The sequence below is a fragment of the Pantherophis guttatus genome, chromosome 4 (assembly GCF_059756535.1).
Source record: "Pantherophis guttatus breed Tessera chromosome 4, ASM5975653v1, whole genome shotgun sequence".
In the NCBI taxonomy this organism is placed as follows: domain Eukaryota; kingdom Metazoa; phylum Chordata; class Lepidosauria; order Squamata; family Colubridae; genus Pantherophis; species Pantherophis guttatus.
In genome coordinates, this window is record NC_142066.1 from 42,105,891 (window position 1) to 42,121,131 (window position 15,241).

General features: G+C 39.7%; 1 protein-coding gene across 13 annotated transcripts in view; it reads right to left on the bottom strand.

Moving 5' to 3' along the window:
• Positions 1-1,420: 1,420 nt before the first annotated feature.
• CPT1C (carnitine palmitoyltransferase 1C) overlaps positions 1,421-15,241 on the bottom strand; it is a 40,503-nt gene continuing 26,682 nt past the window's right edge. For 7 of the 13 annotated variants that reach the window (XM_087892007.1, XM_034415349.3, XM_034415355.3 and 4 more), the window contains 11 exons: positions 13,664-13,751; positions 11,503-11,698; positions 10,204-10,392; positions 9,659-9,764; positions 9,373-9,489; positions 7,600-7,764; positions 7,074-7,208; positions 4,223-4,375; positions 3,084-3,197; positions 2,804-2,896; positions 1,421-1,561 (listed from right to left, as the gene is read on the bottom strand). In XM_087892007.1, coding sequence (XP_087748133.1) covers positions 1,463-1,561; positions 2,804-2,896; positions 3,084-3,197; positions 4,223-4,375; positions 7,074-7,208; positions 7,600-7,764; positions 9,373-9,489; positions 9,659-9,764; positions 10,204-10,392; positions 11,503-11,698; positions 13,664-13,751 — 1,455 coding nt within the window. In that variant the 3' untranslated portion in view covers positions 1,421-1,462. Of the gene's footprint in view, positions 1,562-2,803; positions 2,897-3,083; positions 3,198-4,222; positions 4,376-7,073; positions 7,209-7,599; positions 7,765-9,372; positions 9,490-9,658; positions 9,765-10,203; positions 10,393-11,502; positions 11,699-12,965; positions 13,051-13,663; positions 13,752-15,241 lie in introns of all 13 variants that reach the window. The other 6 variants (XM_034415353.3, XM_087892013.1, XM_087892011.1 and 3 more) reach the window with 1 other exon arrangement.

Here is a 15,241-nt window from a genome sequence, read left to right on the forward strand (position 1 = left end):
TTAGGTCAAACCGCTAACCTTGTTTGCTTGGTGACCTACAGCATCATGATTACAAGTATTACACACATTATTTGCTTGGCTTGATGCCCCAATGGGTTAATGAGTTCTGTAGGCCTTCATTTTCCTTCCCTTTTCCAACATCCAATATTTGCTCTGATCAATGGAAGCAGGATCTGGAACAGCCTTGGAGGCTCGTGCACAAACAGAAGCACTGCTGTAAGACTAGCCACCTTATACAAGTATACCCTGGAGCATGCCATCCAAATGCCAAGTACTATCCCAATCTAATAAGTTTGCATTCAACACAATTAAGGAGCTGAAAAACTTCACCATCTTGCTATGAACTCTCAGAAGATAATGAAGTGCAAAAGCTTTTCGGAAGTTGCATGAAAACAGTAAATCTGAATATGTGGTCATAATACCATCTACTTTTCTAACTGCAGTCTGGCCGTGCCCCATTTTTCACACAGTTTCCCTAATATTCTTTCTTGTATATTCCATAGTTAAGCCCTTATATTTTAAAAAACGGTCTTCAAATCACAGTTGCAGAAATTATGCAAAAGGATGGTAGACAAAACTACTTGCTAAAGTCTCTGGAGGGGAGAAGTCTGGCTTGTCTGATAAAAGGACATTTAAAAGAGGCAGTATTAAGCACTTCTGCAATTGAGGCCTCTCTTCAAAACCTCTTGGTTTTTAAACATGCTCCTTATCACTTTCCAACCCTTCAGTTGACCAAAACCAGAATTTTTTGGCAAGAACTCCCACTCTGGAGTTTTATTAACATTTATAATGCTAAGAGATAGACCAACTGATCTGACTTACATTAAGATTCCTTTCCCCTACATTGAATTAATAGTGATTTCCTATTACCTCAGGCATTAAAGGGTAAGAATGAGGAACTCAGTTCTCAAAAATATCATCCATCATCCTATTTGAAGCACTTTATAGGAATAGTATAATCACAGCCACAGGGACTGAGTCCTTCATATATGAAGCACAGAATAGGCAGGCAACCAGCACTGGTCTGAAGTGGCTGGAGCACAGGGAGAAGAGATTCTTAGCAGCTGATTGCAAATGGCTGAGGAGGCACAGCTTCAGAACATCCATGTGGGAGCTTGGAGTAGAAACCTCAATCAGCTAAGCTTCCAATTTTTCTGTACTAATCCAGCAACAAGCCTTGGTTAGCAACCTTCCCCATCAGATCTTTAGGAAATACAGAAATATGGGCAGGGTGAATAAGAACTCTTATTTGCCTAGAGATCTGTGGTATTTGATAAACAGTAGAATCCAGGTCTCCAAATCCAAAGGTGAGCTCCAGTGTGCTTGCAGACATCTTCAGGACTGGCCCCTGGGCATCCCCTCCCCCCCACTTTCCAAAAATCCCTGCTGATTAGTGAACAAAAAACACACTCAACATGTGTCATTGATAACTAACTGTACAATATTGCTGGCATTTATTCAGTCACTTGTCAGCTGTGGCATGGACCATGTGGTTCGCTTGGAAAAGGTTCAAGATGTCATTCATGGCTTTCCGGATATTAAACCCAAAACGGTGTGCATCCTGTAGGAAAGAGAAAGAAAGATAAAGAAATTTAGCTAAGAAAATAGAATACGCATATCAGTGAAATTTCAAAGCATAGACTTACATAGATAAAACATCCAAGCAAGATTCAAATTGTATTATCTTAATAGGGGATGAGCATTAGAAGGCAGACAAACACCTTTATATTTTGTGGCTGGGGAGGGAGGGGGTTCCCCAGGCAAACTGACTGGGAATTCTAGGAACAGACAGCTAATCCCTATCTATACATCCTAATTGTATGGGTTCCTAATATCTACCAAAACAATGTTTTGTTTTGGTAGAGTTGCTTGCTTGTGCTTTGCCTAACATATTAACTCATCCCACTTTGGTTTATTCAACAAATCATGGTTCATCAAAAAGTAACAGTGCATTGAAAGAACCAAGCCATTTATTTCCAACTTCTTGCTGTCATAAGAAAAGAATACTTCAACACCTGTGGGGGAATGTACTTTGGACTGCATTCCAGAGGGCCAAGAAGCAGTAAAGTTTAGATAGTTTGACCAGAAAAAGAGAATTAAGAGGGCTCTTCTCTAGCAATTCTCAAAGTATATCTTTAATGATGCAAGCAGTTGCTTTAGTTTGGCAAAATTTCTTTCTGTAGGTGGGGAACAATAAAGGAAACTGTTCAGAAGCAATTATGAGTTGTTCTTGGGGCCTGAGAGCACCTGACATTTAACATGCATCACTTTAGCCCAAGGCTGTCAAACTCCTGGTCCGCAGGCCGGATGCGTCACACACTGCCCCCCCCCTTTAGTGAAGGGGGGGGGAAAAGTCCTGATACATCACGTAATGTGCCATGACAATGTGAATTTGACACCCTTGCTTTAGCCTTTTAGAAGACTCAGGTAACAATAGGAAAACAACTCATGAAGTAATTGGTTCTGGGGAAGAAACAGGTCATGAAATCAGCAAGGGAATTGTAAGTGATTAGGCAGCAACAAGCAAGCTCAGCACCTATAATGGCCATGATAAATCTGGCATTTGCCATTGCATATCTCAAACATTTATAGTTGAGACAGATGATTGCATATGTACAGTAGAGTTTTTTAAACTATCTTTTGTCTAAAACTAAACTGGAATTTCTAACTGGCAGAGGGGGTATGAAACCATAACCATTATCTACTGTATATAACCATTGATGCCATACCCAAATCATCAAAGTATCCTATTCCCAATACATCATCACCTCCCCTGCTAGGAAAACTATTAATCCAGACTCACTGTCCCTTGGCCGGAGAATTTGCATGACACGTGGAAATTGATGAGATCTTCACCGACAATGATGTAAGATACTCCATATCCATTATCATCAACCTTTCCATTGGCACAGAAGAAAAAGCAACATGAGGCAGGACCTTTGCTTCCAAAGCCCTACTATTTTCCATAGCAAAACAGCATTCCTAGTGAATCCAGGATACCTGGGTTTCATAAATGTGCATCCCCTCCAACTTTAAACCAACCCTGTTCCATTTTCCCTCAAGACAATCTTGGCACTGCTTACCGGTCCAAATCCACCACCACAAGAAACATAGTCAGGATTATTCTGGAGATCAAATAGCTCTATCTGCTGAATGGGAGTCTGACTAGTGGAGAGTCTCCATGGTTCAGATAATACCTGACAAAGAGGAAGGAAATAGGAGGGAGCTCTATTATCATTGACTTTCATTCTGTACTCCATTCATCACTTCTTTAGCATAGAGTTTCAAAGAAACTATGTAAAGATAGAGACAATGTGCTTTAGAAACACGTTTAGTCCCAAATGTTTCTATAAAAATTAATACTCTATCCAAAAGTGAACAGTTTTAGTCCATACATATTTATTGTGAATATATAATTAAAAGGTAACGTTTTAAAATAATTTAGAATAAGGGATTCTAAATTAATATAGAAGAACCTGTCAGATTTGAAGATTCTAGGCTGCAAAAGGAAGTTCAGATACTTATAGTTAAAACAGTTCTCAGATTCTAATGGATTTAAGAAAACATATATAGATCAAGCCATCCATCCAAGTGGATTACGAAATCTCAAAATTGATGGTTGCCCCTTTTAAAGGGAAATTAGCAATTTACCTGCAGCAAAATATAATCAACTCTAGCATGTTTCAAAACCACTGAAACACAGTACTAAAAAATGCAAAATCGGTTAAAATCCTTCACTCTCACTGCAGAAAAAAAAAAGTCATAGTTATATTTTACTGTAATACAGGAATTTAAACTTTAAACAACCATATAGAGTGCTATAATGGTATTTATTTGGTTAATTAATCATGAATAGATGAATAAAAATAAGCAGAGCCGCTTTACATTTTTAAAAATCTAGCAGATAAAATATTCTGACACATGGCATTCACAATGAGTCAAATGGACCTTGAGCTTTAAAACAAAGCCTTCAGGACTACTGCTGGCTGAGTTCACTTCCTTTAGTGACAAAAATACAAGCACCTATTTTAAAAGGGAAACAACCTTGAACATACTTATAGGAAGTTCTATCCCCAGAAATAGAAATGTGTGGACAAAAACCTGCAAGATTCAAGATATAACCTGGGAGGAAAAAGTGACTTATTTTTCTGATTCTTCGCCTCACTTTCTAAAAACAATTGTCTTTGGGAATCTTCATATAAATCATGCCAGCAGAATTTACCTCACGTAGGAAAGGAGAATCCAGGCCAAGGTATTTTGAGACAACGTAGAGGCAGAAAAGGTGCCTATCAATGCCTGCACCTATCATGGCTTGCCGATAAAGATTCTGGTGTTTCTCAGCTGCCACTCGGAAAAGGCGTAACCTTGAACTATCCTGAAAAGATAAATTGATTTGGCATGATTTAACATTTTACTATAATCTTCATATTCTACACCCCCTTGAATATTCCTTCAAATTTAGCTAGGAGGACCAGCACTTCACATATCTGCTGCCCAAACTTTTAGATTTTTCTTCACCTTATCAGGTGGTCCACTGGATGGCAATTAGGGAAAAGAAACTTTCAATGATGGTACTGCATATCTGGAATGGCTTCCCTATCAAGAAACTACTTTCTTGTTCTATTTATCATTGTCCCCCCATCATTGCCAAAATAAAGGCTTTTTATTTCTCCCAACTTTTTAAGATGCCTTGTTTCCCCCAAAATAAGACATCTGCTAATAATAAGCCCAATCAGGCTTTTGAGCACATGGCAATAAGGCAGGGTCTTATTTTTGGGGAAACACAGTAGTATTTCTTAAACCTATGCTGCATTATGTTTTATTATATAGTTACTGTTTTTAAAAAATGTATTTAATTTTCAAAATATAAATGAGACTTTCGGAGAAGATATGGTAAACTTCTAATCACTTTATGGAAATTGCCTACCAACCATCGCAATGTATTATAGACTTTCAGAATGACAAGATTGCAAAATCTTCATTGGGTGAGTTTCTCTTCAACTTTGAACAAAAGAGAAATTAATTATAAGGTTTGATGTTTAAATAAACAGCAAAAAGTGAAATAAGCTTTTGCTATGAAAAATATAGGTAGATAAGCTGTTCTGGATATTGCAATTAAAAAAATAAGTAATGATTTTAGAAACTGGAACTAGAAGGAACTATAGGTTTTAAGCAAAAAAAAAAAATCCTGCATTTGATGTCAGTTAATACTGGGACTTACAAAACAACACAAAATTTTATAACATTGGAAATCTTAAGGGTACTCTTTGAAGATTGAATCAGAAATTATAACCATGATATCAACAGTTTCATCAATGATATCTATTTCTATGATTAGATTATGTTTAAAATATGTTAGTGAAGAAATGAAATCTGCCAAATTTTACTCAACTGGACCAATAAAAGAAAATGACTGAAGTTTTAAAAATAAAAAGGGAAATAAAAATGTTGAATCAAGAAAATGACCTGGAAATTATTTTAACAGCATTCACAAAAGAGACTTGTTAAAGCCTTGACGAAATCTATACAATGAGATAAAAAAGAATTGAAGAGGAATCAAATCCTGTGGCAATACTTGATTAAGACTGTTAAAAGGAAGGAATATCAAGTTGGTTTATTTGATCAAAGTTAAAATAAGACATTTTTTTTGTCAGAACATTTTTTTATGGATGTCACACAAGTCATGGTTGTCCCAAAGGTGCTTTTCAAAAGACAACTGGACCTTTTTTGGGGTTTTTTCCTTGAAAACATTTCAGTTCTCATCTAAGAAGCTAAGAAGTGAAATGTTTTGAAGGGGGAAAAAACCCAAGAAAGTCCAGTTGCCTTTTGAAAAGCACCTTTGGGACATTTTTATGTACTTTTTGCTGATACCAGGATGGAAAAATTGATGTTTTGTGGATTTATAAATGTGTGTGTGTGTGCGTGAATGTCCATATTTATAAACATTCCCCTAAGGGTGGTATGAATCTTCCTCAGTCTTGGGTCTTCTACCACTACCAACACAACTTTGGTTTTATTTTCCACATCCACCCTATTTCCTCATCCTGATACTTCAGCTTCTTATGTTCCTTCCTAGTGTTGCTGTCACTTGCACTGCTACATCTACCACAATTGATAGTACACAAAGACCATTTGATCCATTGATCAATACCTGCCTGTCCATCTGACTCTGGAAGTTCCAAAGGATCTTAGCCCTATCATTCTCCATGATCTGTACTATCTGATGGTACTTTTCCATTAAGCATTCCAGCTTCAAGTGTTAGTTACACAGTTGTTTTTTCAGATCTTGAGACTGGATGTAATGTGTAATTGGGCCATATTAAGTTATGAGAACAGCTTTGTTTTCACTATGTTGAAGCTTTAGCCGTTTCTCAGTTAGTGTGGATGAAAATCTTACTTCATCCATAGTTTCCTCATATATTTATAATTCCCCTCTCATTGGGTCTACTGTATTCAGTCTAGTATTACATCAATTACAGTTTCTCTTGTCTTGTTCATATCTGATTTATTCCTGTAGCTCACTTATTGTCCAATTGCCATGATTCTCCAACATCAACATGAACTCCCACCTTCAGTCTCTTTCCTTTTCCCACAGGAAAGATCAAGGAATGGGCAAGTGATGATAGAAATAGATATTTAGCAAGGGAGCAAAGAAAAGACGTATGCTAAATTTAGAGGACCTCAAAGATATCAGGTTTTAGGTCTGTCCTCAATGGAGCAGTCCTAAAGATATCTTTCTTCCTCTTCCCTCATTTATTATTTTCTTCTTTTTCTCCACAACCCCCCTTGCCATTAGATAATAATGAAATCTCCATTGCCATCATTAAGTAGATTTTATCAGTTGTTATCAGAGGATCCAAGTCAGGCCTCAGTAATGTGAGGGACTGCCTCCCATCTCCACTCCATCTTTGTTCTTTTGGCTGTAATCGAACAATCACTGAACAAATGGTCATAAATCGAGGATTATCTGTAGCAGCATCAAACCTGACCCTCTCATTTGTAATGTAGTGTTATAAATCATTATAACTCACTGACTTCCCCCAAAATCATTCTTACTAGACATCAGAACTCACAGTTTGAGTAGAATCTATCACTGCCTTCACAAAATTGCAAGATTCAATGGTGCAGGAACGAACTGTTTCTGTTCGGCCTTCCCGAAAAAGACGAGTCATAGATGCTTCATAAGTGAGACAGAACTTGTTCATGTCCTAGAACAGCAAGAGGAGGACATATAGACTAACAAGAAAGGGCTCTCTACTGAAAAGTAAGCAAAGTAAAATGTTGATGCCATGGAAGTGCAAAAATATAGCCTTTTGGATCAGAGAAGGAGAAATGTTCTTCTGGAAGCATGAACCCAAGGTATTCCATTAACAAATTTCAGACTACAAGAACCCTGAACAACCCTGAATCAGAATAGTTCCAATTAATTTCTTGTATAAATGCAATCAAAGTTACTAATTATTCTGCTATAAGAAAAAAAGACTTTTTCTTCAATTATTTTCTCCAATAATTCCCTAATTATAATGTTTTGAAATCAGCAACTTATTTATGATCTTAACCCAGTTGCACTTCACCCAACTGGTTAATCAAGTGTCTTACCCGAAAATGTGCTAGTTGAAGGGCAAGCTGGATGAAAGCATCCGGACTAGTGCGGCATTTCTTGATGTGGCCTTTGCCAAAGTCCTTAAAGGTAAAGACGTGAAAATCAACGTCACTGGCCAAAGCGTGGGCCAAAATAAAGGACTGCAATATCACCTCTTGGCACTGTCAAGAATAAGAAACAGAAATGATTAGCAAAGCATAGAGCAAATGTCATGGGAAAATCAGCTTTCCCTTATTTCTAATTCCCTTCCCAATAGCTCATTTCTGTCTAAAACAGGGCTGTCAAGCTCGAGGCCCGTGGGCCACATCTGGCCCATGGGGTACTTAGATCTGGCCCATGGGGCTGCCCTGGAAACAGTGAAGGACCAGCCTGCCGTGCCTCTGCCAGCAAAAATGGAACTTGCGTGGGCCCTCCCGAGCTCTGTTTTTGCTGGCAGAGAGTTGCAGGAGGCTGTTGCAATCAAAATTGGAACTTGTTTGCTGGCAGAGTGCTTGGGCCTCCACAGGTGCCCCCAACACAAGTAATGTCAAGCTGGCCATGCCCACCCTGGCCACCCATCCCACCTGCCGAGGTCAAACACAATCCGTATGTGGCCCTTAATGAAATCGAGTTTGACACCCCAGTCTAAAGAGTCTATTAACTTTCGTGTTCAGAAGGGGTAACTAAATTAACTAGCAATGGGCAATGTGTTTATATCCTGTACATTGTGCTTAATGTATTGTGAAATGCCTAGAGCAGTGTTGGCGAACTTTTTTGCACCAAGTGGCCAAATTGGAATGTGTGCATGCGCACATGCATGCATGTGCTGGAAACTGGAAGAGCAGCTGCCTGGTGTGCATGCACATGCCAGGTGGCTGCTCTTCTGGTTTCCGGCACATGCATGCACACCCACCACCTGGTCTTCTGGTTTCTGGCACACATGTGTGCATGAAGACCAGCTGGCCGGTGCACATGCATGTGCAGGAAACCGGAAGAGCAGCTGCCCAGTGCACATGCACGTGCCAGGAAGATGATCTTCCAGTTTCCGGCACTCCCGCATGCTTGAAGACCAGCTGGCCGGCATGCCAGAACCCAGAAGAGCAATGGGCAATGGCTTGCGTGCCCAGAGAGATGGCTCTGTGTGCCACTTCCGATATGTGTGCCATAGGTTCACCGTCGCGGGCCTAGAGCGACTGTAGAGTGGAGCAGTTCCAATTCAATTCAAATCAAATCAAATCAAATCAAAAATTAATAATAAAGAGGTGGGCAATCCATAGGCAGCATGTGTATCTCAAATCTCTTTCTATCTCTGGTTTTTTTTTTTGTTGTTGTTGTTTTTGCAATCCTTAAAGACTCCAAACTTCACACCATTAAATTCAGCAGCAAACCATCAAATTTTATCAAGAAAAAATATTTAATACATTAAGATTTTATTAAATTACTTAACATGGTTATTGAACTAACTCATGAGCTAGGTTTACCCACAAGACGCTAAACGAGAAAAATGCAAAGGGTTAGAATTAATCAAGCTTAGCATATTGTACAACTTAACTGAAAGGCTTTTAAATAATTTAAATTTTCAATTAGCATTGTTGAAGAAAGACAGCAAACTAGAGGCTACTCCCAGACATTAAAAAGGGTCCTCAGCTACAATTCTTCCTGTAATACCTTCATTGAGGCAACTTCCATCAATAAACACTGTTCTGTCACAATCCAGGTGACATACCATTTTGTGTGTGTGCATGTGTGTGTGAGTCAAACCTTTTGTCGTCACCAGAGCCTGAACTTACCTCTGATGTTATTTCCCACTCCAGTTTTTGGGGTGGAGGGACGCTGGGGTCCATCTTGCCTTTGCAGTTCCCTTCATCATCATATCCCAGCTGGAATGAATCTGTGGCAAGTGTGTACTGTGAAAAAAGGGCACCCAAGAGAAAACTCAACTGCTTTGATTCCCTTGCTGCATCCTTTGTACTGAGCTAGCACCCCATTCCCTAGCATCCTGGAGAATCCAAGCGTTCTCCATTTCACCCCTCCCTCCGACCAATCCTATGCTGGAGAACCCAACTGGAGCTTTACCTCCCAAAGATGTCCAATAATAGGTGCATCTGCCCATGAGTGTTCTGCATTGATTCCGGCTTTCCCGTTGCGGTAAACAATCAGGTTGAAAGATTTGTCAAACCACCTGTGAGAAAAGAATGGCATCCTCCTTTCCATAGGCTGCTCCCTATTCTTCTTATAATCAAAGATACACACCTGGACATGCATGCCTTCATCTTGGGGGCACAAAACAATTTGTTTCAGGGGCCTGGCAACAGAGCATATCATGACGCCACTCTCTTGCACTTCAAAATGTTCATTCTACCACTGATATTGGTGGAATGTTTACTGGCATACAAGGAACATAATAGGGTTCTGTGAAAAAAGTATCACAGCCAGCAGAAAATTATTTGGGAAACAAAACCAGGCCTCGTGGGAAAAGTGATTTTTTTTTTTAGTATGAAGGAAGTGATATTTTGGTACGATTTCCTCTGTTCAAGAAACATGAGGAATATGTGGCCCAAGACCCTTATGACTTCTGGTGTACAATCTTTGCAGGTTGGTTGCAGAGAGGATATAACTACCTGTCACAGCAGTGTCCATGTAGCAAGGATTTTGCATAGACATCCAAAGCCTGACCTGGATTGGGCCCTCGCAAGCCTTGTTCACTGGTGTCAAGAATGACAAAGAAAGCAGCTTTCTCAATGATGCTCAAGGACTGCTTGTTAACCCCAGACTCGAAGTAGGTCTGGCGGGCCCGAGCCCAGGCATCTCTACAAAAAACATTAAGCCATTCAGAGTTAGGAGATGTGGCTATTATGGATACCCTATGATCCAAAGAAGTAACAACTGACTTTGGTGAGAATGGGTGATCATTTCCCTAATTCTAACATAGCCTGTTCCATATTAAAGAAGGACCCAGTGGATACCCCTTCCTTTACCCCTTTCGAAGTCACTGCATGGACTTGTATCTCTTTTGGCTTCATAAGCAGCAACAGTGAAAGGATGCAAAGAAAGGACTATCTGAACTCCTAAGATAAATTCTTATGGCAGGGCTAAAGAAAAGAACAATGGATTCTTTCCAAGTCCAATTTTGTTTTTCCTCCGGAATGAGGAAAGATAGGTGGAGATAGTAGAGATTCCAAAGTGAGCAGAGCTTCATTCATTCTTTTCTACCATCTCTTTGCCATTCCCTTTCTCATGCTCTACCAAATCAACTATGGATGTGCATGAACCACCTTAGTTCTGTGGGTTGCATAAAACCACAATGAGGACCACAACAAGGGCTCTCAGTGACTGTCCTTTAGTATTTTATTCAGAAGGAGAGAAACATGAAAAAAGGATGATCTTGTCTTAAACTAGGGTGTATCACCATCTCCCAGTGAATGGAGGGCCCCAGAGGCTTCTGAGAGGCATGGGAGTTGCCCTCTTGAAGTGGGCAGGGCCATCTGAGATGGAGAGTGCAAACCAGGGGAGCAAAGTACTCCTTAAATAAGAAATAAAGACATTAAAAGTACACTCAAATATATAACTGTATCCACATAGTGGGGAGCAAAAGTAAAGAATAGGATAAAGAAGTGGCAGAGCATAGCAGGGCATGACAAGGACAGGGAAACAAGGCAGTGTCAGGCAGCATGGCATAAGGGTAGAGCAGGATAGTTAACTGCAGAGTGGAGAGGCAGGATGACTAATGGGATGTAGAGGCCTTGAAGGCCACATCACACAACAACTCCAACCTCCCAGGACACACTTGAATTTCTATCTAAACTTATTCTCTTCAAGCCCATTGAATGAAAAGGAGCATAGCATGAATCAGCCCATCTGTCAGCTGCCATAGGTCCAACTTACTGAAAGGCTGGATCAAGGACAGGTCAGCCTCTCACCTTTCACCTGCGGTCATTGAAGGCAATTTCTCTTCCCCAGGCAGAGGGGGTGTAGGGTCACAAAGGATAGCTTCAAACTGTGCCTGAAATTCACAGGGCTCCAGCAGCTTCCCCTTGTAATACAACGATACCCGAAATAAGCGTCCTGCATGGTATACTGCAATGTGATCACTGTCTTGTAGATGTTGGATCTTATCTGGGTAGCAAGGACATAAACAAAATAAAAACTCCACTGGATCTCACTCAATGTATAGGCAGCCTAGCCACCTGCCTCCTCCCACAGGGGCTCCCCAAGGAAAAAGGGGAACCATAACTCCGTGAAAGGTTATGTCCTGTACCATAATTCAAATTTATCTCTCATCCCAGAACAATAGTTCTGATTTTAATAAAAATAATAACAGGTCTCAAGCACTTTATATTCAAGCAATTGCAGCAAACTCTTGCACTTTCTCTGGTGTTAAATTTTCACAAAGTAAAACCTTGGGTTGGAATATCCAAAATTCCCAGCCAGCAAAATGTGGGTGGAAATTCTTCTACCTCTAAAGTGTACCAACTAAGGAAAGCTGCAGTAGTCAAAGATTAATAAAAGAAGGCCGCACACAATGAACATGAGCTGAAACAAATGCCCATTTTTCTTTTTGCAGCCTTGTGTACAAGTCCTGCGCGCAACCTTTTAATATTGTTGAGGGAGAGGGTTTTTTTTTTTTTTGCAATTCTTGGAGCCTCTTTACAACCATAGTTGCTGGAAACTGGTGGTAATTCCCCCCCCCCACCACCACCCATATTGGACATTGCCAAACTTTGCCATATACGCAAATGAACTTGCTCAGGCATCTACACTACCCTAGTCAGAAGATTCTGATCACTTCACTATTGATGCAACAGTCAGATTTAAACAATACACAAATCTAACAATAGTTGAATATAAGTACTTAAACTAAGTAGACTTAGTTTAAAAATCTTAGAAGCCCACAAATAAATAATGAAAATCCAGAAGGAAAAAAATAAAGGAAAATACTCGGTGACTTTGCTTTATAAAGCTCTTTTACTTTGCATCATTGTGTTCTGCCTACTGCAGCCTTTTTCTTATCAATTAAGGGGCGCTTCCAAGTACTAACATAATTGCCCACTCCTAATTTAAGGAAACAGTAAAACCTGGTTCAGGTGTCCAAGTTTTGAACCAAAAAGACGCTATTAAGAACCATCCTCAACTAAGCTAACTAGGATTGGTTCTCTAAAAGTCTTATCAAAAAGATCTTTGAGAGGTTTGGACCCATCCTTCACCTTTTAAGTCCCATTCTTTACATCTGGAAAAGCATAAGTTCCCCACCCTGCTTTAAAATAAAACATGGCTGCAGGACAAGGCATGTAGGGGAAAAAAAGTCAACTCATCCCTACAATCCACATGACAGTGTGCAGGTATTTGTTGGAAAAGGAGGACAAGGTATGCAGAAGCGTCCTACCTCCCTCCAGACCAGGCACACGAGTTGTATTAAATATGCGTTCATACTGAGCTGAGCACGTTGGCAGGCAACCTTGAATCAGCATCTGAGAAGCAGAGGGAAGCAAGAAAAGAAAGAGAGAGAGAGAGAGAGACCGAAGGAATAATCAAGAAGATTTGCCTGCCATGAAGCTTTGAAAGAAGTAAAAAAGAACCCAAGGAGAATTTTACTTCTCCTAGCAACTTGAATAGTCCTGCCAAGAAAAGAACCCAATGGATAGGCCAAGCTCCAAAAATGACTCCAGTTCTGACTTCATGAATATGTGTGAGTTATCCATGTTGACAAGAGCAAGAAGGGATACCAGATTTTTTTTAAAGGCAGCAACTGATTGCCAACTTGGTACCTTAGAATGACTTCTACCACTCAATATGAAGTAGACCGCAATAGCTACCATCATTCCTAGCCAAATAACACTGTACTGCTGGAGATGATGAAAGTTGTTGACACAACACTCACAGAAGGCACCAAGTTGTCAAAGGATGGTTAAGACAGAAGGATTTAGAGAATTATGGGTAAGTCCTGAAATCATAGAATGCAACACTGAAGATATGGACCAGAAAACCCAGCAAAGACCCCATAGAGGAGATTCATCTTGCACAAGTCTCTCATAGCCAGATGTGAGAAGGAGATTGATTCTCAGGGTCTTCCGGTTCACTTACCCTGCCCCTCCCCAGGCAACCTGGTGGTGTTGAAGAGGCGCTGCCACTGGGCCGAACAGAGGGGGATGAAGGAATTAGGAACCATGCTCTGATATCAGGTGACAAGGAACCCCAAGATTAGATGGGGAAAAGAAAACCAAACAGGGAAGAGATTTATTGTTGTTATCTTTAATATACTCTGTGATCCTAAAACATTTATAATCAAGGGATAAATAAATGTAACAAGCAAAATGCCCAATGATCAAACTTGTAGAAAGATCACTGAGAAAAAGAAGCATGACTTGGACTTTACAATGTAGCTGGCAGTGCTATCTTGCATTTAATAAGCAAAGCAAAGCTACCTGTGCATTTAAGCTGGTATAATACTCGGCCCTCAGTTATTGGGGTAGGCCCACTTTCACTCCCCTTTAGCTTTGCTTTAAGCCTCTTTTCTGATCTTTTCTTTGGCGCATACTTTCAAAGAACCAGTTCTGTATTTGAACCCTAAGTTGCGCTTAAGACAAACTCAAAACAGTTGTGTTGCAGTGAATACAGAATTTGATCTCCTGATTGTGGTTTCCCGTACTTTGTTTTGTTTTTACTTCCAATGAACTGTAGAAATATCAGTCCAGAGTAGCTCCTGCCCCCACAGTAGGAGAAATTCATATATATTGCTTGCTCTGGAGGAACAGCTAAACAGTTTACATCTAGAAAAAGAACAACCATCCTCATCAGAACTGGAACATCATAAAATTGTCTTGACACTAAAGAAAAACATAAGTAGCATAAGAATATATTATCATTTTAGCCCTTGGATCAGCAAGGCTAGGAGTAAAATTGATGTTCATCTGTGAATTTCATTGAGATCCTTTGCAAATAATTGGCCTGATTAGCATGTGAAACTAAATCATAGTGTATGTTTAGTTTTAACATAGTCTCATAGGCAAATCAGATTATTATAATATGCAAATATGGCTATTCGTTTTCCAGGGCACCAACATACCCCAGAAGTTCCTTAATATGAGTCATGGAAGAAAATGTGGGATATGTTGTGATTTTGTAGACTATGCTTGCACCACAGTTCTGCCTCTTTCTACATCTCCACTTCTCCTTTGTCTAGCCTAGACAAACTAAAACTTTTCAGTGATGTGTGCTACACAAATGATATGGTTTAGTTTACCATTAACATTAGTGTATAAGTTCTTCCATTTTTGAAAGCACAGCAGCAAACTAAACTGACCATAAGGACAAAACTATCAAATGGTACAAGAAACATGCCTGTATTTTTAAAAGATAAAATTGAAAATCCCTTTCAGAAAAAGTAGCCTTTTTTAACCTAGCATGTGTCTGAGACTATAATTTCCAAAACCTATCAAGTATTGTGATTTTGGTGGGGTTGTAGTTCAATTCATCTGGAGAGTCCCAGATGGGGTTGGAGAAGGCTGCTTTATGAAATGAAATGGACAAGCTTGGAATAAATGAAGAAGTTGCCATGCTTTTTACTCCTTTTTCCTCTCTGCAGGAGGAAAGCAAGTACATGTAAATTTTTGACTTATGACCATCCGCAACCATTCAAAGTTATGCCAGTGCTAAAAATAG